Below are 21,530 nucleotides of genomic sequence, written 5' to 3' on the forward strand. Positions count from 1 at the left end.
GCGTGCAGCCCCACGGCCGGGCTGTAGCGCGTGAGCTCCACGAACACAGCGCGGCTCCTGCGCAGAGGGTGCGGGTCACTAGGAGAAGGTGGCAGGGCGGAAGCTTCGGGGACCACGCAGTACAGGCGTGGCTCTGGGGCTGTGGAAGCCTCCTAGGCCAGCGGGGGCCTGAGGGGTAAGGGTGGGCTCTTGGCTGGTGACTGCAGCCACCCTGGAGAGGGCAAGGGAGGGAGCTCCCACCTGTTGTCCAGCCAGTTGTGCAGCTGCAGGAATCGCAGCCGGTCGCGGCTCTCCTCCAGGCTCAGGCCCAGCTCCTGCACGTAGCCCCCGCTGTCATACACTGCACAGGAGCCCCAGGACCATGCCCTGCCGGAGAGGGGTGGCGTTGGTGCCGCACCCCAGCCCTTCCGGCACCCCTGAGCCAGGCTGGTCAAGAGGCCGGGGCACTCCTGGAGAACTACTCCCTTGTCCTTGGCACAGACGCCTGGGGCCCTCGCTCTGCTCACCCCAGCAGATCCGGTGCAGAGTAAGCCCATGTCCCCGAGCCATTGTGAGGACTCTCCCAGCCAACGTCGTAGTCGCTGGTGCTGAAGCCTCCCGCAGCTGAACAAGTGTGGACCCTGGGGCCGGGAGGGTCTGGGCAGAGTGCTGAAACACACAGAGTCCCGGGCCGGGACCAGGGCGTCAGCAAAACCCAATAGGCGTGCTTCCTGCTGGCCAGCTCGCCTGAGCTCTGGTTCCACACCACCCCAGAGAACCCTCCCAGCAGCCATGAATTAGACAATGTTACCATCTCTACTATACAGAGAAGGAAACTGCGGTGTCAAGAGAGCAAAGGTCACACAGCTAGGGAGCGGAGCTGATGCCAGAGTTCCGCTGAAGGCTGCTCTCTGGACAAGAGGAAGGATTTAAGTCTTGGGGCACCCCCTGCCAGCTCACCTTCCTGCAGCCGCACCTGCCGCAGCCGTGGAGGCCCCAGCTCTGGGCTGGACTGGTTCCCGTGGACATAGGGCAGCAGCACGTGCGCCATCCATGGCCAGAGCTCCTCAGACCTGCCACAGCACCAGACACAGTCACGTGCTCCAGCCCCCACTGCCCTATGCCCGCCTGGAGTGAGTGGCCACTACAGACCCAGGGAACATGGCTCCCACTTCCCTGCTGGCCACGGCTAGACCTGGGCTCCTCAGCCTTATCCTGGGGACGTTCTGGGGCAGAGAGTTCTCTGTCATGGTCCCATCCTGTGCACTGCAGGGCACGGAGCTGTTTCCCTTGCCTCTGCCCACTGATGCCAGCAGCACCAACCTCCAGTTCTGGCAACCAAAAAGGTATCTACATATTTCCACATGTCCCCTTGGATCTAGCTGGACTAAGGGCAAAACCAAAGCCCAGGAGACAGACCAGTACACCAGGTGCCCGTACCGCGTGATGGCCAGGAAGGTCCGGCTGTGCAGTTCCTGCTTGATGGCGCTCTGCAGACGGTAGGCGTGCCCATGGCACGAGGCATCCCCATAGCTGGCCAGCAGCGTCACCAGCAGAAAAAGCATGTACACCAGGAGGCTCTGGGGGACAGAGGGCCCTGTGGTCAGCCTGGCCCCAGCCCAGTGACAGCAGGGCTTTGGCCACAGCTGGGGCCCCCACAGCTATGGCAGGTGCAGCTGCAGAAAGGTGAGCTGGCAGGGGGCGCCCCAAGACTTTACCTGGCTAAGTAACGGCAGCACATACCCTGCCCGGGACCCCACCTGGGGGCAGACACACAGGCCACTGCAGCGGTGCTTAGGGGCCTTCAGGGCGAGACAGGAGTGGGCATTGAAGCTGGGCCCTGGCAGGGACTGCAGCAGCAAGTGGAGGGCATAGGGTAGGAGGGAGTCCTGGCAGAGGCTGCAGACTTGAACCCCCAAGGGCCTTCTGGGTGAGGAAAGGGGGACGACAGTGTCCCACATACATGGGTGGGAGGTGGGGGAAAGGAGGTGGAGGTGGCACAGGCCGCACCCGGGCTCACCCGCAGCATGCCGTGTAGCCTCTTGACCTTTCGGGCTTCCTCCTTGGCCAGGAAGAGTGCAAACCCGTGGGGGGGGCGTACACGTGGCACACGTGCGCACACGGGTGTCACAGCCGGGCTCTCCACCAGGGTGTCATCTTCATCAGGGTGCAGCCGCTTGGCCACCAGTGAGAAGTACAGTGCTTCCAGCAAGACCTGGGGAGGGGGTGGCTTCAGAGGGGTCCCCCGTGTTGAAGGCCTGCAGCCTACCCCTGACAACCCCCTCACCTTCAGCGGCTCCCAGCCGAGGAATGAAGCCAGGAAGCTGGTGGTGCTGGACAAGAGCCACGCAACACTCACACCCGGGGGGAAGCCGACACCCACCCACCCTGAGACAGCCACAGCCACAGCCACCAGGAGCAGGCTGAGCCCGTGGGCCAGGGAGGTGCACCAGGCCGGCAGCAGGCGCTTCCGAAGACCCTCCACCAGTCCTGGGAAAGCAGAGACAGACCTGTGACAGGCAGCTAACAGGGAGGGGCTGGGGGCATCCCAGGCCTACGCAAGCGCACCTGTCCTGGAGAGCCTCGCTGCCTGGGGCCGTTCCCAGGTCAGGCCCGGGCTGGGCGGCCCCAGCTCGCCCAGCCTCTGCAGCTCCAGCGTCTCTGTCTTCTCCCCAGGAGTGCTGGACCTGGGGGACATGGTGGGCTGTGAATTCGTTCCAGCCTCCAGCAGGCAGTGGCAGCCAAGCCCATGCTAATCTGGGCAGGCAGTTTCTTGACCCTCTCGGGTCATGCGGTCCCCCCACAAAGAGACGGAAGACCCTACCCCAAATGAGAGTGGGAGTGGTGCTAGGAGCCAGGGAACCAAGAGCCACTCCAGGCGCCAAAGCCAGGTGTCCGCCTGTGTCCCTCTCCCACTCACTTTCTGCTGATAAACCCATCGCCCACAGCCTGACCAACCGCCCCTACAGCCGCACATGGCCTCTCAGGGCGCGACGGGCCCCCCCAACCCTGCAAACTATGACTGGGTCTCGACTATCCAATGAGCATCTCCACAATCTAGAGGCCAGTGTGTCTCTCCCATGCAGTTTTATGGCCTAAAATTAATTTTTGGACAAGGAAACATATAAATGCCTTTCAAATCCCAAGAGTGCAGGGCTCCCTGGGGCCAGAGATCTGCTTGTGTTTCCAGGAGCCAATGATCACTGAGGCTGTGCCACTGCATCAGGGCACCATGCTGACATGCCCAGTCCCAGAGCTGCTAGAGAAGAGGTACGGAGGCAGCAAAGATGCGCGAGGGGGAGGACGAGACCAACTGCGACATGCTGAGTCCTAGGCTCCCTGGGCGCTCTCCCGCACCTGCGCCCTGGTCAGCCTATCACCGAAAGAACCGCCTGACCCGGGGGCCGTACTGCACTGACTGCTTGCTGTTTTGCTGTCTCTCAGAGGATAAAAGGCACTCTTGGCTGGGCGCGGTGGCTCAGGCCTGTAATCCCAGCACTTCAGGCGGCTGAGGAAGGAGGATCACTTGAGCTCAGGAGTTGGAGACAGTGAGAATCTGTCTCTACAAAAAATTTAAAAATGACCCAGCCTCAACTTAGCCAGGCGCAGTGGCTCACACCTGCAATCCCAGCATTGTGGGAGGCCGAGGTGGGTGGATCATGAGGTCAGGAGTTCAAGACCAACATGGCCAAGATGGTGAAACCCCATCTCTACTAAAAACACACACAAAAATTAGCCGGCTGTGGTGACGGGCGCCTGTAATCCTAGCTACTTGGGAGGCTGAGGCAGAGAACTGCTTGAACCTGGGAGGCAGAGTTTGCAGTGAGCCGAGATCGTGCCACTGCACTCCAGTTTGGGCGACAGAGTGAGACTCTGTCTCAAAAAATAAAAAATGACCCAGTTTCAACTATTCCTTTATAGCAACACAAATGACTCGGTCTGACTTGGGGAGCAGGCTCTTGCTGGCAGAAATGGAGAATGGCTGATAGGGAGGCATGGGGTGGCCAGGAATGCCAGAGCAGAGGTGCCGCCAGGACAGAGGGTGCAGGCCCAGGCACAGGGAAGGCCATGCTCTGCATTGGGAAAGGAGCCATGGGATGCGCTGGAGGCTGGAGTGAGGAAGGATGCAGAGTGGTCCAGGATGAACCCAAGCCTCTGACCTGGTCAGCCTGAAGCATTGTCTGAGCAAGGGACAGCCAAGGGTTGAAAAAGCTGGGAGGGCGAGGGCCACGTGCTGTGTGGCTGTGGGGTCTGAGCTGCCACCAGAAATTCTCGCAGAAGCAATGAATCTGGATTTCACAAAGAGCTTTGGGCTGGAGATACCTTGGGCTGGTCAGCTGGTAGTGCCTACCCCTGGATTTCCCCATACTCTGTATTTTTAAAACCGACTGGCAATTTATTCATAAAGATGCCCTCGTGTCATGGTTATCTGCCTTTTGTAAATCAGGAAGTTTTCCTTTTTGTCTGAGTCCAGGGGCAGTTCATACCTCTTTAGTTCCTAGTTGCTTGACAATGAGAAGCACTCAAAGGAATAACACAGAAATCAAAATAGAAGTGGATGGAAAAGCCACGCACCACTTAGTGCCAGGGATATGTTCTGAGAAATGTGTCATTAGGTAATTCTGTCGCTGTGCAAATGTCTCAGGGTGCAGTTACCCAAACCCAGACACCGCAGCCCCTGCGCATGCAGGCCCTGTGGTGTGGCCTGTGGCGCCGGGACTCCGCACCTGCACTGCGTCCCACCACACTGAATCCTGCAGGCAGCTGCAGCGTGACGACAGGGCCGTGTGCGCCTCAGTGCACCTGAGCACAGGAGGGCAACGGCAGAGCCCGGGGTCACAGGCATGTGTGGTGCACTCTGCCAAAGGCTGGGTGCGCATGACTACATACAAGGTCTCCATATGACCCTTTGTTGATAGGTTGGAAAACAACCAAGAAATTGAGAAAAAAAATTTTTTTTTGAGATGGAGCTTCGCTCTTTTGTGGCCCAGGCTGGAGTGCAATGGCGCAATCTTGGCTCACTGCAGCCTCAGCCTCCCGGGTTCAATCGATTCTCCTGATTACAGGCACCCGCCACCACGCTTGGCTAATATTTTGTATTTTTAGCAGAGATGGGGTTTTGCCATGTTGGCCAGGCTGGTCTTGAACTCCTGACCTCAGGTGATCTGCCCACCTTGGCCTCCCAAAGTGCTGGGATTACAGGCGTGAACCACTATGCCCGGCTAATTCTGTACTTTTAGTAAAGATGAGGTTTCTCCATGTTGGTCAGGCTGGTCTTGAACTCCCAAGCGCAGGTGCTCTGCCCGCCTCAGTCTCCCAAAGTATTGGGATTACAAATGTGAGCCACCGCGCACAGTCTTTTTTTTTTTTTTTTTTTAAGACAGAGTCACACTCTGTCGCCCACGCCGAAGTACAGTGGCGCAATCTCAGCTCACTACAACCTCTACCTCCCAGGTTCAATAGATTATCCTGCTTCAGTCTCCTGAGTAGCTGGGACTACAGGCACCTGCCACCATGCCTGGCTAATTTTTTGTATTTTTAGTAAAGACGGGGTTTCGCCATCTTGGCCAGGCTGGTCTCGAACTGCTGACCTCAGGTGATCCGCCCACCTCGGCCTCTCAAAGTGCTGGGATTACAGGCATGAGCCACTGTGCCCAGCCAAGAAATTCTTTAAAATACAAATAATCAAAAATGGTCTCAAAAAGAAAAAACTGGGGTATTTAAAAACCCACCCATAATTTCTCACTGCTCTGAGACCAAAATAAAAACGTGGCTCCGGCCAGCCTCACACAGGAGCCTTTCTGCTCCTCCAAAGCCCCATGCACCTGCTCCCTCCCTAGAGGGAAGGTTCTCACGCCCTGGACGATCCTATGAGACTCTTTCCACAGACAAGAAACCGAAGGCTCAGAGAAGTGAAGTGGTGCAACCACAGGCCCCAGCCCACCCCACCCACCCCAGGGACCACGGCTGCCTGGCCTGAGTCCCAGCCCCTCCTCCGGCATCACCCCTCCCCCGAGAGCCGGGCACTCACAAGCTGGTGAGCAGGTCCGTTTCCATGTGGGTGTCTTGGGTGGGGGCCGGGCTGCTGACCCCTTTGGCAAGGACCTGCTGGATCAGGTCTTCATCTAGAGACACAGGAGGCACTGGGTGGGCCCAGCTGCGCAGGTGAGCTTCAGAGCCCCCTCCTCTCACCCCAGCTCACCTGATGCTGAGGATTTCGCAGGCGAGTAGGGGCTGGCCAGGGAGAAGCTGTCCTCCTCTGGGCCCAGCCCATGGCCCGCCTGGCCCGGTGCCAGCTGCCGCGGGTTGCTGCCCACAATGGATGGGTCGCTGAGCAGGTCCGGCCAACTGAGCGTTCCCTCGCTGGAGGGCCAGCACACCAGGCTGCAGGTGGCGTGGGTCAGCAAGGTGCCAGGGGATGTGTCACCCACGCACCATACCCCCGTCCAGTCACGCATGCACATGCTGGGCTTCTGAGCAAACCTGCTCCCAGGCGGTGTGACCACATGGAGCCACAGGCACCCAGCAAGGACATGCAGCCCGCACACCCCCGGCACTCCAGACACAGTGACCTGCACCAGGGCTCAAGGTTGCTCTAGGGAACCCACCTCTTAGAATCATCCAGAAATAAGTCACTCTTCATCTGTCCCGCAAAGGCCTGCTAAGAGGTGCACAGTGTCTTGAGTCCAAGCTGCCCCAAGGTGGCAGGACCCCCAGCCCAGCCTGGGACCCCCAGTGGAGCCCTCACCTCAGCGTGGAGCCCCGAGAACGTGAGGAAGGAGCTGTCCAGCACGGATGAGTCCAGGCAGCTGTCGATGTCCAGTACCTGCTGCCTGGCAGGCGTGGGGCTCAGGCCCCCAGCCACCTGCAGGACAAGGGCAGTGGTCAGCGGGCAGCAGCTCAGACCTGCTCAGGACAGGGACGAGAAGCCACCTCCTCAGCAGACAGGGCAGAGCCCAGTGCCATCTGACAGAATGTTCTAGAATGGTGGATATATGTGACATCTGCACTGTCCGTGATGGCAGCCCCTTACAATGTGTGCCACTGAGCACTTGACAGGCGACTGGTGCAGCTAAGGAACAGAGTTTTAAATTTCATTTATTATTTTTAGACGGAGTCTCGCTCTGTCACCCAGGCTGCAGCGCAGTGGCACAATCTCAGCTCACTGCAACCTTCACCTCCCACATTCAGACGATTGTCCTGCCTCAGCCTCCTGACTAGCTGCGATTATAGGCGCCTGCCACGATACCCAGCTAATTTTTTGTATTTTTAGCAGAGATGGGGTTTCACCGTGTTGGCCAGGCTGGTCTTGAACTCCTGATCTCAAGTGATCTGCTGGCCTCGGCCTCCCAAAGTGCTGGGATTACAGGTGTAAGCCACTGTGCCCGGCCATCATTTCATTTTAATTAACTTAAATATGAGCAGCCACATGTGGCCTCCGGTTCCTGCCATGGACTCAGGAGCAACCCCTCCTGGTCGTGGCACACGTGCCTTCTCTGTGTGCTGCTGGGGTTGGTCTGCATGTGACCTGTTGAGGACCCCCATGTCTGTATTCCTAAGGGGTGCAGCCTACCATTTCTGTATGAATGGGAAGAGTTCCCACCTGATGTATTTCTTGGAAAGAGTCTGAAGGACTGGTGTTAATTCTTCTTCAACTGTTTAGAAGAATTATATACTGAAGGCTCTGAGCCTGGGCTTCTCTTTGTGGGAAATTTTTTTTTTTTTAATGTTTTATACAGATGGGGTCTTGCTAGGTTGCCCAGACTGGTCTCAAACTCCTGGACTCAGATCCGCCCACCTCAGCCTCCTGAAGTGTTGGGATTACAGGCGTGAGCCACCACGCCCAGCCAGCAGGAGGTTTCTAAGGGACTAACTCGGCCTCTTCACTTGCTGTAGATGTACTGAGATTTTCTTCTGAAGAGCGTTTCAGAAGCATGTGCAGCTGTGAGCTCGCTTCTTCTGAGTTATCTGGTGTGCTGCTGTGCAGTTATCCGTACCATGTGCTTAGGTTCTGTTAATGTCTGCAGGGTCGGGCAGTGAAGTGCCCTCATTCTTCATGATTCTGGCATCTGAGTCTTCTCTCTTTCTCCCTGGTCAGTCTAGCTAAGGCTGCTCAAGTGTGTTGACCCTTCCCGAGAGCCAGCCTTTGGTGGGCACCTTTCCCTCTGGCTGCAGTACTGGAGAGTGGCCCTGGGCGTGGTACCGAGGCCCAGGCTCCATTCCCAGTACTCCCGGGTCCCCAGCCCCAGCCCACCTTGCTCCGGGACATCCGGAAGAGAAAGAGGACGGCCAGGTAGATGGGATAGACAATCACGCTGGACACCAGGCCAACAGCAACTGTGTCGACACTCAGCGGGCGCAGCCTGGACACACGCCCCGCGCTGTGTGGAGGAGAGGAGACCACACAGGTGAGGCTGAGGGGCAGGAAGGGCTGGGCAGGAAGAGGCTGTCCCGACCGCTATGGCACCCACCTGTAGGTAGAGTCTCCAACAGCCCCGTACCACACGGCGTTGGCGCCCAGGAAGAGGCAGATGAGGACGACGCAGCAGGTGGCCCTCTGGATGCGGGTGAAGCGGCTGCGAGGTGGCCGGTCCCATATGGAGAGCCAGATGTGCTTGTCAAAGAAGCCGCGCTGCAGCTCAGCCACCAGCAGGCGCCGGAAGCGCAACAGGGCTGCGTCGCCTGGGGGCAGGGAGGGCCCAGCTGCAGGAGGCCGTGAGGCAGGACCACCCCGCCCAACCTCCCACACAGCAGGAACATGGAACCAGGCCTTACTCGCCACCAGCACCTCCTTCTCCACCAGGCCCCCGTTGGCCTCCGTCTCCACCGACAGCCAGTCATTGACCAGGAAGAAGGCGCTGCGGGCTGTCTGCAGGTCCCTGACGATGACGTGCTGCAGGAACCAGGCGGGGCTGAGCCCTGCAGAGGTGCGGGAGGGAGGTCAGGCTCACAGGGCACCCCAATGCGGGGGCAGAGAGGCAGAGCTCCGCAGGGTCCACACAGACCTTTGTTGTCGTGCCACACTCGGATCTTCCACACGCTGCCCAGGCTGTGCGGGGTGGCGATCTGGAAGATGTCCAGGCTGTTGCGGTGGAAGGCTCTGTCACCGTCCAGATGCCGGTGGCCGCTCCGGCTGTCCACCCCATACAGCATAATACCCACGTGGGCCGTGGTACCTGGGGAGCAAGAGGGAGGGGTGGGAGGCTCAGTCTGCTGCCCAACACGTGTGGCATCCCAGGCAAGTTGTCCCAGCTTTGGCCTCTGTGCACTCAAGATGCCACATGGGCAGTCCCGGCTTTACACGGCTCTGCCACACATGAGGGGCTGCGGTTACTGCAGGTTGTCCAATAAACAGCAAGGCCGCAAGGACATAATTAAATTACACGGAGAGAACTGTAACTTGTGACATGCAAACACAGCTGCACACATCTCAGTCCACACCACAACCAGTGACCCCCCCTGCACACCCGTCCACGCCTGTCACACCACAACCAGTGACCCACACCACACACCCGTCCCTCAGTTCATGCACAGACTACAAAGCGTGAAGCTCTGTCCCCTCCTTCTCTCCCAGTGACAGACCCAGGTGACAGTTTTTTTTCTTTTTTTTTTTTTTTTGAGACAGAGTCTTGCTCTGTCGCCCAGGCTGGAGTGCAGCGGTGTGATCTCAGCTCACTGCAAGCTCCACCTCCCGGGTTCACACCATTCTCCTGCCTCAGTCTCCTGAGGACCTGGAACTACAGGCGCCTGCCACCACACCCAGATGATGTTTTGTATTTTTTAGTAGAAACAGGCTTTCACTGTGTTAGCCAGGATGGTCTCGATCTCCTGACCTTGTGATCTGCCTGCCTCGGCCTCCCAAAGTGCTGGGATTACAGGCGTGAGCCATCGTGCCTGGCTAACAGTTTTAAAAAGTAGGTAATCAAAACAAAGAACTGGCCAACGAAGATGAAACCACAGCACTGACATAAAAAATGGGAACACAGCTGGGTGTGGTGGCTCATGCCTGTCATCCCAGCACTTTGGCAGGCCGAGGCAGGCGGATCACCTGAGGTCAGGAGTTTGAGACCAGCCTGGCTGACATGGTGAAAAATTAGCTGAGTGTGGTGGCGGGCGCCTGTAGTCCCAGCTACTCAGGAGGCTGAGGCAGGGGAATCACTTAAACCCAGGAGCTGGAAGTTGCAGTGAGCCAAGATCACGCCACTGCATTCCAGCCTGGACAACAGAGCAAGACTCCATCTCCAAAAAAAACAAAAACAAACAAAAACAAAAAGGTTATTGAAGAAACAGCCACGGGGAGGCTCTCTGTCTGAGAGACAAGCTATGCAGTCAGGATCGTGGGCAGACGCAGTCTCCTGCAGTGGTAGCAATGCTCACCTCTGCACAGGCTGAGCTCATGTCACTTGTGGGGCCACGCTGCTATGCAAAACATAGGCTGCCCACCCTGACTGACTGGCACCTACTTCCAGCTAGGAGCTGTCCTAGTTCTCAGGGACAGTAAGTGCCCATGAGGTCATTCCCAGGATTAACACATGAGCCCTTCACACAGCACTGCAAAAACTGCCTTGTTCTGACGCCTGCGACAAGACTCACTCCCAGAGGGTGCAACCCGCACAGCCAGTGAGAGCAGGGGAGGCCCTGCCACCCCGCTGCGCTCTCTCTCACCTGAGCCCCGGCCCCAGCCTGTCTTGACGAGGATCTCGTACTTGAAACGGCCCCGCTGCCCACAGAAGGGGATGGCGCGGCCTCGGCTGGCATCCAGCTGGTCCAGCTTGTGCAGGATGGCGGCCATGACCGCGTAGGTCACCAGGCACACAGCGCATGTCAGCATGACGATGTAGTTTACACCCGCTGTCGGCTCCTGTGAGGACACAGCCGCCAGGCCCAGGAGGTCACGTGCACGCGGCGCCTTCTCGAGATAGAGCTGAGCCCACCCAGGCCCTCCTCAACCCTGCAAAGGCTCCCAGGAGCACGGGGCCACTCACAGGAAAGACGAAGTGGACATGGCTTGGGGGCACGAAGAGGCTGGCACCGAAGGCGGTGAGGTGGCGGGTGAGGCAGACGGCCTGGTGGGGTGAGGTCTCCTCCAGGGGCAACAGTCCCTCCGTCCGCCACACCATGTCCTCCTCGCTGAAGTACTGGCACAGGGACGTGTACAGGCCCACAGACACCTTCAGCGCCGACCAGCGGAAGTGGCTGGTGAGGTTCAGATGGTAACTCCCCGCCTGGTCTCCAGTCCTGGGCGAGGAAAGGGCAGTGGAACTGAGCCCAGGCTCCGCCAGGTCAGATGTCAGGGGCCCAGAGTCCATGCCCGGTCCAGTCCCCTCGCTGCTTGCTGTTCCCATAGGGCCAGCAACCCGGGCAAAGCTGACCCATGACGCCCTGCCCTGCCAGGCCAGCCCACAGAGCTCACCCCGGGGCAATGAAGAAGGTATAGGGCCGGTGGTCGGCACCCTCCAGTGACTCTGGGCGGATCCTCCTGCTGGCTGAGCAGTTGTGCTCATTGGGCCGGGGCTCTGAGTGCAGGTAGACTGCCAGGTAGGGCTCAGGTTCCTCAGACAGGTAGCGGCCTGGGGGCAGCACATGCAGGTCAGACGCCCACCAGGAAGCTCAACCACCCGGGGGACACCCGCGACAGCCCTCCTGAGTCCGCCTGCTGCCATGGGTCTGAAAGGCCACAGGAGCTTCTGCGCCAAAGCTGGCACCTGCTTCTCCGTGGCCCCCAGCAGTCCATGAAGCAGAGAGCAGATTTCACCAGAAACACCCAGGCAGGCACTATGAGAAATGCCTTCCCCTCAAGAACGAGGCCAGGGGGCCGCGTGCGCCCCGCCCGCTGCACGCACCGTCCAGCAGCGTATAGTTGAGCTGCAGGTGCAGCCCAGCTGCAGGGTTGCTGCTGTCCAGGGTGACCACAGCACTGACGGAGGCCTGGGGCTGGACCACAACGGAGTCGGCGGAGCTGCGGTGGCCCCTGGCAGCCCAGTCTGAGTTGTTGGGCACCTTCACAGTGATGGCGCGCTCTGAGGCCAGCCGCTCAATGGGGATCTGGGCCCCGGCCTGTGTCTGGAACGCCATTGAGGCCACTTTGGTGGAGACGGTGTAGTTGCTGATATAGCCGAAGGGAAAGGGATTGGAGTCCACCAGAAAGATGAGCTGCACCACGTCGCTGAGGTTGGCCAGGGCCCCGCTGAAGGCCTCGGGGATGGAGAAGTGGCAGCCAGGCCCTGGGGCACCGCCATAGCACAGGAGGCTCCGCGGGTCTGAGCGCTTGCCCTGGGCCACAATCTCCTCACCCGCCAGCGTCAGGGGCTCCTCGTTGAGGACGCGGGAGCGCATGAGGATGCGCATGAGGGCGGAGGTCAGGTTGTAGGCCTGGGACGCCACCATCCGTGATGGTGACTCGGCCCCCAGCTCTGAGGGCTGTGGCCCCCACACGTCCGAGCTGGCCAGGTGGATGAGGTCGCCTGCAGACAGGTGTAAGGTCAGTGCAGGGAGAGGGAGGCAGAGGGTGGGGGCAGGCAGAAAGGGGAGCTGGAAAATGGGGGCTAGGAGAAAGGGCAAGCCAGAGGGTGGAGGCTGGGAAAAAGGGGGAACCTGACAGGGCAGAGAGGGAGGTGCAGGCAGAAGGAAGGGGGAAGCTGGAGAGAGGGTGGGGGATGGGGAGGGGGAAGGGGATAGGGATGAGGATGAGGGTGAGGGAGATGATAGGGAGAGGGAGGAAGAAGGAAGGAAAAGGGTAGAGGGAGGAGAAAGGGGAGAGGGAGGAGCAGGGACAAAGGGAGGGAAAGGGGGATAAGGGGAATGGAATGGACAAGGGGAGGGGGAGGATGGGGGAATGGAGAAAGGGGAGAGAGATGGAGAAAAGGGATGGGATAGGGAAGGGGGAGGGGGAGGAGAATGGGAATTGGGGAGGGGGATGAGGATGGGAATCAGGGAAAGGGGAGGGGGACAAAGATGGCATGGGGCGAGGGCGAGGTGGTTGGGGGAGGAGGGAGGCAGAGAAAAGGGTGGTGTGGGGCGGAGAGATGGTGTGGGACAGCGTGGGGCACAGGCAGCGGCACCTGTGATGTTGAGGATGCTGTCTCCGATGGCGGTGGGCGTCACGGTGCCTGCAGTGGTCTCTGCCTGCAGGATACGCATCATGGCCTCCAGCTTGTGCAGCGTCTGCTTCAGGCATGAGCGGCATACGAGCTCCTTGCTGGGACCCTGTGTGGAGCCGACAGTGTCCAGCCCCGCTCCTAGGCCCACTCCTTGCACACACCCTCCTCTCTACGTGTGTCCTCACCTGGCTCCTACCCCCAGCCCTGCAGCTGGAGAGCCCGCCTGACTGGACCCCCACAGCCTCCCCGCTAAGCATCTTCTGGGGCTCCGCCTGACCCAGGGCCTCTACTCAGGGCCCACGTGATGCAGCCCACCGGCCACACAGGGCACCCCTTCACACGAGTCAGAGAGGAGGGGGAGAGGGGAGGAGGGGAGGGCACAGAGCAGCATCTTCCCAGCCCCTCCCCACAACTGGGCCCCTCTTTACACCCTGGGTCCCCTGAAAGGCACCCTGGGTTCACGCAGGACAGCAGAACGGCTGAGGCTACTGAGGCAGGTCAGAGACCAAGGAAGGTCACGGCAGGAAGGAGCCCAGGCTGGGAGGCTCAGCTCCTCGGCCAAGCTGCCCGTCCACCCTGGTGGGGCTGAACCCAGTGCCCTGGCAGGCATGTGGGGTGGGGTGGGCACGCAGGGCCGTCCTACCATGGACTGGGCCAGTGCAGCAGCAATCTGCTGGATGTCATCCACAGTGTGGACCCGCAGGGACACCAGGGTCTGCGTGACGTTCTTGCGTATCTGGGCTCGGCGCTGCCGCTCGTGCTCGGGCTCTGCCGCCACATCCAGGGCCTGCTCATACTGGGGCAGGCAGGGGGCACAGCAAGCTGTCAGCAGGGCAGGAGGCCGGCAGGAGGCCAGCATGTGCCCACCACTCCTGGGGTGCAGTTATGCGCTGGATGCTGTGTGATGTGGGCACTGACCCATGACACTGAGCTGTTTCTTCATAGACAAAACAGGGTAAACACAGGGGCCGTCCTGGGAGCAGGGGGCGCGTTGTGGAAAGCAGGCACAGGGGAGGGTGGCTGCTGGGAGCAGAGGGTGCTGCTTCAGGGTCACTGGGATTTGTCTGTAGGGCCCGGGGTGAGCCCTCCGCAAGGCTCCAGGCAGGGGTACAGGTCTTGGTCCCCAGGACGCGTGCGGCAGATACGAGGTTCCCTCCCAGGTTGCACTCACCTCATTCAGCACAGTGACCAGGGCCAGGGAGTACTCGATGACATGTTGGGGGTCGGCCTGCCGCAGCAGCCCTGGGAGCACACTGGCCGTGAGCCCATGCAGCCAGACTGTAAGCCCCGTTGTGCTGCCGCTGGGCTCTGGGAGGGCGATGGCCAGAGACCTGCGAGTGGAGGGGGGTAATGAGCAGGTGGCAGTCTCAGGGGCGCCCTCCCACGGCCTGGCTCACCTGTTGAGGGCGACCACAGCGGCTCCCAGCTGGTCCTGCACCACCACGGCCAGGCCCACCTCGAAGTGTGGCCTGAAACCCGGGGGCAGCACGGCTCCGTAGCTGGAGAGGCTGCCCTTGTAGACACAGAACTCCTCACAGTGGCCCTGGCGACAGCGCCGCAGCAGCAGGGCATACACCAGTGGGGCGCCGGCATCCTCCGCGTCATGCCAGCCTGAGGGACCCCACAGCATCACGGGAGGGCTCCGCAGCATCACAGAGTCGGGGGATCCCACCGCGCCCCCCACGCAGGCCTGCACTCACCTGTGCATTCGAAGTGCACCTTGGTGGTGAGGGCGTGCACGTTGCCCAGCGGGAAGAGGCGGCATGAACCCCCCAACGGCGGGCGGTTGGGGGACAGGCGGATGGAGGCACAGCCCTCCTCTTCGCCAGAGTGGCCCAGCACCGTGAGCGTGAAGGTGTATCCCTCGCCGTCCCGCAGCACGCCCCGCCGCAGCACCAGACGCATGCCTGCGCTGCCCGTGGAGGTGGTGGTCTCATCCAGCACCAGCGTCTTGTTGCTGAAGGTACGTGCCGCCCAGCGCTGCAGGCAGGAGGGGTGGTGAGGGGGCGGAACCCTCTGCCCTGTCAGCCCCGCTTCTGCCTGCAGGTCCCGCCCCCTCGGCCATGGGACCCACCCCCACCCCGTACACGCCCTGGGCAACACTCACCCCTCGCTTGGAGCCACTGCTGCAGTTGAGGCAGCGGCCCTCCAGGTACACGTAGGAGCTGCGGCTCACTTCGTACACAGCCTGTGCCTTGCAGGACACGCACTCCAAGGACACAATGGGCACCCGACCACGCCGGATCAGCACCTGGGGATGGAGTGGGGTTACCTCCGACACAGGTCTACTCGGCCTGCTGGAAGGTCTGGGGGACCCGTGGAAAATGCTGCTCCCAAACTCCAGGTTTCCCAGGGGCCTGGCCACCGCCTGTGAGCTCAGCCCCTCCCAGGATACTCATCCGGTTTTCCACCTCCCAACCCGGGTGGCGGAAGGGCATACACAGGGCAGAGGACACCAGGGTGTGTGTTCTGGTGTCCTGGACCCAGCTGGAGCCTGGCAACAGGCAGGCAATGCTCACTGAGGGCCCCTGAGGGGTGCATGTGGGAAGGGACGTACATATGGGCGTGAGGACCACAGTTCCCACGCAGGCCTGACTCACAGATTCCTGCAGCCCTGGGCTGGGGCCTGGGTCAGGAGGCTGAGTCGGGATGGAACCTGCTCCCATGCCCTCCCCTCAGACGACCCCTCTGGGCAGGCTCCAAATCAGGCCAGCTGAGGAAAGCAGGGCCTGGGGAACAGACACCTGCTCTGGAGCACCAGCAGGCCCCACCTGACAGCAGCAGGAGCGGCTGCCATGGGCTCAGGGTCACCAAGCCTCCTGGCTGGTCCAGAGAGAGGAGCATGAGGGTGAGAACCGGCCCACTGCATCCAGGAACAGGGACATGGGCTGGGGACAGTGGCTGCCTCCGGGGTGGGAAGGGGCTCTTTGGTTGGTGGTGTTGGGGGACTGTGTGGCTTTTACCGATTACTAGAGCGTGTGTAGCTTGAAGATTGTACATGAAGCTGTGATAGGTTTGGAAAGAAGCAAAGCAGGCTGTTGTGTTAAATAGAATTTGTATCAAAAACAAAGTTAGGGGAGAGCGTACGGCCTCTGCGAGCACTAAAATACAGAAAACAGCGGATGAGCAGGGATGCTGGGCTGTCTGAGGCGTGTGACCGAGGGGCGGGTGGCACCTACTGTCTGGTTGGTGGCCTCCTCCTTGCGGCCGGCCTTCCACACGGTGAGGCTGAAGGTGTACTCCACACCGGCTGCCAGCCGTTCCCGTGGAATGGTGACCACGCTGCTCCCGCGGGGCCCGAAGTTCAGGGCACACCCACCAGCCTCCCTCTGCAGGCCAAGAACAAGGGGCGGCGCGGCATGAGAGCCCCACCCAGCCTCAAAGCAGAGCCCAGCCCAGGGGACGGCTCGGGAGATCCTCTCCCCATGCTGGGATGGGGCCCGCCAGGCACTGAGGACGGGCCAGCCCTGGTGGTGTGATGGGTGTTCTCTGGGCTTGTGGGCATGGGTGGGTGAAGGGCAGGGAGGACGGCCCTGCAACGCACTGACCTGTGTCGAAGCCACACAGGCCCAGTGGAAACTGAGTGGTGTCTGGTCGCCATCCTCCAGGTTGGGGTCGTAGGACTCGCTCCCATCCAGCACCAGGTCCTGTGTGTCTGACCACACGCGGTACGAGCCACCCTCAATGATGGGCACCAGGCGCTCGGGGGCCACCGTCACGTTGGCCTGGATGCTCCGTGCCAGTGGCGTGTCCCCAAATGACACGACAAACACAAAGCAGTAGTGCCCCACAGGCAGCGCCAGCCGCGGCAGCACCAGCTGAGGCCGGCTCACGTCCACGCCAGGCAAGGCCACACGGGTTGGGCGCCCCGGCCGCTGGCAGCTGGCAGTGCGGTACACCTCCCAGCGGTACTCGGTCTGGTAGGTGACGCAGTCACGCAGGTCAACGTGGGCCTCCAGGTAGTTGCGCTGTGAGCGCCGCATCAGCACCTGCAGGGGCAGGACCACGTCCACCTCTGGCTCCCGGCACGCCAGCACCTGGACAGTCACCGTGGCCTGCGCCACGAAGAAGCTCACGAGGTTGGAGGCGTTCACCTGCACGCGGTAGTCCCCGGGCCTCAGGTAGCAGTGCTCGGCCCGGGGCTCATCTGTGTCCTGCCCCGGGGCCCCATCCCCAAAGTCCCAGTGGTAGACCACACGCCGGGGGCTGGGGCTGGTGGCAGCCTCAAACCACACCGAGCGGTTGGTGAAGCAGGGGCCGCTCCGCAGGGCCACATACTGGACGGCGTCCTGGACCTCCAGCACCAGCGTGTGGTTCTCGCTGCCCAGGGCGTTGAAGGCGCGCACCTGGATCTCCAGCAGCCCTGCAGCCACGGGCGTGTAGGTGACGTCGCGGCCCGACAAGATAACCAGCGAGTCGCCCTGGACCTTCTGCAGTGAGAAGTACCAGGCGTAGGCGACCCGAGAACCGCGCTGCACACGGGCTGTGAAGTTCCTCTCGGTGCCTGTGGCGATGCCAGGCTCGCAGCAGTTGGGCACCTGCAGCCCACTCACAGCCTCCAGCACCACGATGCGCACCTGCGCCTGGGCCCAGCTCACGTGGTTTTCGCCCTGCACGCTCACCACGTGGTCTCCGACACGGGGGAAGCTGTGGGAGAAACGGGGCCCGGGGAGCACCGCCGGGCTGGCCCCACCGACCTGCAGGCGGAAGGTGACGGCCGAGCCAGCAGCCAGCAGGATCTGAAAATGGACGAGCTGCCCGGGCGCCACCACCTTGCTGCTGGCCCACAGCACCAGGCCCACGATGGGCTCCTCCACCGTGAGGTTGTGTGTGGCTGAGACCCAGCTGACTGCGTTGGAGGCGTTGAGCTGGACAGAGAAAGTGCCAGCATCCGGGAAGACCATGGTGATGTGAGGGCCACGCTTGCTGCTGCCGCCGGGTACAGCCCAACACCAGCTCACATTGGTGCCTGTGGCCAGCTGCCCCCAGAAGGGCACAGAGGACCCAGCCGCCACGAAGCTGCCTCCCGACTCACCGGCCCTGATGCTGAGGCCACTCACAGGCACCTGCACGCCCACTTCCACGGTGGCGCTGGCTGAGCCCAGCGGGTTCCCTGCCGTGACAGTGACCAAGTGCAGGCCGGGCGTGGGGAAGCTGTGGGTGGTAAATGGCTCAGGGGTCTCCCAGCTCAAACCCTCCTCTAAGGACCAAGTGTACAGGACACCACTGCCACCAGCCAGCTCGGCACAGAGGGTGACGCTTGTGTTGATGGCAGCTGGGTTCGGGGAGGCGGTCACCATCAGCCACCCCACAGGTTCCACGAAGTCCACAGTGCAGTCGGCCCAGGCGCTGCCCAGCATGTTGGTGGCCCGCAGCTGCACGTGGTAGGTGCCAGCCTCGAGCGCGGTGAGCGAGAAGCCTTTGCCGCTGCCGGCCAGGGCCGGGCCCCTATCCCACCAAGCGGTCCAGCTGTAGGAGATGTTGGTGCCATCCCTGACCACAGCCTGTAGCTGTGCCGTGTGGTTGGTGGGAAAGTAGCGGCCACAGCCCACTACCTGCAGCCCCTCTATGAGCTGCAGGACGTAGACGAAGATGCTGTCCTGGGCAGAGCCCACCTCGTTCTCAGCCGTGACGATGATACTGAAAGTGCCCACGGAGCGGAAGGTATAAGAAATGGTAGGGCCCCCAGGGATGGGTGTGCAGCGGTCACAGAGCACCCAGGAATAGCGCACATCATTGCCGGCCTCCAGCGAGGTGCTGAAGCTCACGCTGCCATTCAGGGGCACCACCGTGCGGCTGGCGTTGACAACCAGCCCCCGCACACGCCGCTTCACTGTCACATTGAGCCAGGCCTCGCTGCGGCTCACATCATTCCAACCGGCCACCCTGACGGTGAAGTCGCCTATGCTGTTGTAAGCGTGGGTGACCTCCGGACCCTCCAGCCGCCCACCGTCCCCCAGATCCCACAGGTAGCTGGCGGGGCGTCCACGGCCGACAGCAGAGAACAGGTACGGCTGCTGCAGCTCCAGCACGAGGGAGCTGTTGACCTTGATGTCCGTGACCACCACAGGCTCCTGCACCTCCACCAGGGCTGAGTCATTGGCAGCAGAGACGTTGTTGGACGCGGTGACTGTCACAAGATAGGAGCCTGGGTCTCGGTAGGTGAATGCCACCTCGGGGCCCCCAGCACGGGCGGGGGCAGCTTCCTCAGTGCCGAAGTCCCAGGCGTAGCGGTAGGGGAATGGGGGCCAGACACAGGCCACGAGCCGGACCTCGTCCCCGAGCTGCACAAACTGCCTCTCTGGCTGCAGGGTGACGTTGCCCACCTCCGGCTCCACGCAGATGCTGGTGAAGTAATGCGCCTTGTTCGCGCGGCTCGACAACACGAGCGCCAGGGGGAACGTGCCGCTCCGCGTGAAGTTGTGCGTCACCGTAGGGCGCCCCCGCACGGTTGTGTTGGAGGAGCCGTCCCCAAAGGTCCAGTCAAAGAGGTAGTGGGCCGGGTTCCCGGTGACGTAGGCCGTGAGCCGCGCGTCGGGCTGCGTGGGGATGCAGGCGGCGGGCTCGATGCGCAGCACCTCCAGGACGAAGACCAGCACGTGCAGGCTCTGGGCCAGGCGGCCGGCAGGGCTGGCCGCACCCACAGTCACTGTACAGTTCTGCGCCCGCAGGTACACATGCTCCACTGTGTCCTCGGGGCCCGACAGCACGGTGCCGTCCCCCATGTCGAAGGTCCACGTGATGTCATCGCCAGTCTGCACCGCAGCGCTGACCACCACGGGGGCTCCCTGCTCCACGGCCAGGCTCATGTTCACGCTGAGCCCGCGGAGCTCCTCGAAAACACGCACATCTGCCTGGGCCAGCGCACTGCTCACTGTGTTGTTGACCTCCAGGTGCACGCGGTAGGTGCCCCTCGAGGCGTAGGTGTGGTTGGCAGCCGGCTGGCTCTGGGTCAGGACAGGGGAGCTGTCTCCAAAGTCCCACGTGTAAAGAACACCTCCAGGTGAGGGCAGTGGATGCGGGTAGAAGGTGATGGGCCGGCCGGCCACCAGGACACTGTCGCTCACACTCACAGCCATGGAGGGCAGGGCGGCGCGCACGCTCACAGGCACCTGCTGCGTCAGGTTCTCAAACGCATTGGACGTCAGCACGGTCAGGATGTACTCACCTGTGGGGATAGGCCCAAGTGGGACAGCCATGGCACCCCCCAGCTTCTGGCACCCCTCAGAAGCTCCCGCCTGAGGAGCCCAGGGTGAACGGCTGCACCTGCGGCCCAGCCCTAAGGGTCCCAGGCTCCCAGGCCACGTGCGGGATGGAGCACAAGTGCGGCAGCACTGAGAGCTGCCAGGTGAGGACAGTGCCACCTCCAAGTGCAGCTGCTCTCAGGGCAGCAGAGCAACAAGAGCCAGGCCCAGGGGGCAGTTCAGGGGGCCCAGCTTCCCCGTCCACTCCCCCCGATGCCTGGCCCCTTCCTCACCCCAGTAAGAGCCTAAGCCATCAGCCCAGGTGGAGTCACAGTGAGGGCTGCTGGGGAGGAAGGGGGGCAGCTTGACTGGGGGGTTGGGAGGTGCCCATGCTCAGGGCCTGAAAGGCAGCAGCCCCCTCACCCCCTCATCCCTCACCTGGGGCAGCGTAGGTGTGCGTGACATTATGCTCCACCAGCACCTGGGCCACTGAGGGGTCTGGAACCGGGAAGGACTCGTTGTACGGAGGGTGGAACTGGCGGAGGGCCTGCTCCCCATCCCCAAAGGTCCACCTGCCAGGGCGGTGGGAGGCAGTGAGTGGACCAGGACAGGTGTGCGCGGTGGCAGGGCAGGGGTGCTTGGGACCCAGCCAAGGCTCCACCCTGCAGTCATGCCCTGGGCCTCTGTTCAGGGCCCACCAGGCTGTGCTGAGGCCTCTCCCCGCTCCCGTGCAGCCTCAGGGCTCCTGTGCACCCAGTACCTCCCAACAGACGGAAACCGAGGCTCAGAAAAGCAGCCCCCTGGCGTGGGGTCCCTCAGCTGAGACTGGGGCTGGGACGAGAGCCTGGTGCCCACCCCCAACCGGCCCCCGAGTCACTCACAGGAAGGCCACCTCCACAGCCGAGTCCACCAGCACGCCTGCCGTCAGTGCCAGCGTGGCATTGGGGGGCAGCACGGCCGGCACCGTGGAGACCCACAGGCCCTGCATCCTGTTCATCCGCTCCACAGTGACGTTGTAGTTCACAGTGACGTTGCTCACATGGTTGGAGGCTGTCAGCTGCAGGGACAGGCGTCAGTGGGCACAGGCGGCAGGTGAGAAGCCCGGCCCTGCTCGGCGTCCCTCCCTCCACTCACCCACAGCCACGGCAGCGTCCTCAGGCAGCATAAAGCAGAGCAGAAAGCAGAGGTGAAGGTGGAGCCCGCCCCAACCCCATCAGGCACCCCCATCCCCTCCCCTCCCCACGCCATCTATTAATATTATTCTTTT

The 21,530-nt window shown here is 61.7% G+C and overlaps 1 protein-coding gene across 1 annotated transcript in view; it reads right to left on the bottom strand.

The window, feature by feature from the left end:
* Positions 1–21,530, bottom strand: part of PKD1 (polycystic kidney disease 1 (autosomal dominant)) — a 35,710-nt gene that overhangs the window by 2,997 nt on the left and 11,183 nt on the right. Inside the window, exons 13-42 of the mRNA XM_011967038.1 lie at positions 21,145–21,320; positions 20,702–20,835; positions 16,628–20,247; positions 16,259–16,408; positions 15,187–15,330; positions 14,780–15,059; positions 14,477–14,690; positions 14,251–14,410; positions 13,723–13,875; positions 13,041–13,185; positions 11,823–12,443; positions 11,393–11,549; positions 10,965–11,217; positions 10,645–10,840; positions 8,985–9,155; positions 8,755–8,898; positions 8,451–8,661; positions 8,234–8,360; positions 6,728–6,844; positions 6,588–6,637; positions 6,182–6,363; positions 6,011–6,104; positions 2,548–2,666; positions 2,267–2,469; positions 2,000–2,194; positions 1,420–1,559; positions 940–1,052; positions 507–648; positions 241–366; positions 3–57 (exon numbers count right to left, since the gene is read on the bottom strand). Of these exons, the coding sequence (XP_011822428.1) occupies positions 3–57; positions 241–366; positions 507–648; positions 940–1,052; positions 1,420–1,559; positions 2,000–2,194; positions 2,267–2,469; positions 2,548–2,666; positions 6,011–6,104; positions 6,182–6,363; positions 6,588–6,637; positions 6,728–6,844; positions 8,234–8,360; positions 8,451–8,661; positions 8,755–8,898; positions 8,985–9,155; positions 10,645–10,840; positions 10,965–11,217; positions 11,393–11,549; positions 11,823–12,443; positions 13,041–13,185; positions 13,723–13,875; positions 14,251–14,410; positions 14,477–14,690; positions 14,780–15,059; positions 15,187–15,330; positions 16,259–16,408; positions 16,628–20,247; positions 20,702–20,835; positions 21,145–21,320 (8,592 nt within the window). The remainder of the gene's footprint in view (positions 1–2; positions 58–240; positions 367–506; positions 649–939; positions 1,053–1,419; positions 1,560–1,999; positions 2,195–2,266; positions 2,470–2,547; positions 2,667–6,010; positions 6,105–6,181; positions 6,364–6,587; positions 6,638–6,727; positions 6,845–8,233; positions 8,361–8,450; positions 8,662–8,754; positions 8,899–8,984; positions 9,156–10,644; positions 10,841–10,964; positions 11,218–11,392; positions 11,550–11,822; positions 12,444–13,040; positions 13,186–13,722; positions 13,876–14,250; positions 14,411–14,476; positions 14,691–14,779; positions 15,060–15,186; positions 15,331–16,258; positions 16,409–16,627; positions 20,248–20,701; positions 20,836–21,144; positions 21,321–21,530) is intronic.

Source organism: Mandrillus leucophaeus, unplaced genomic scaffold, assembly GCF_000951045.1.
Source record: "Mandrillus leucophaeus isolate KB7577 unplaced genomic scaffold, Mleu.le_1.0 Scaffold78, whole genome shotgun sequence".
Classification (NCBI taxonomy): Eukaryota; Metazoa; Chordata; class Mammalia; order Primates; family Cercopithecidae; genus Mandrillus; species Mandrillus leucophaeus.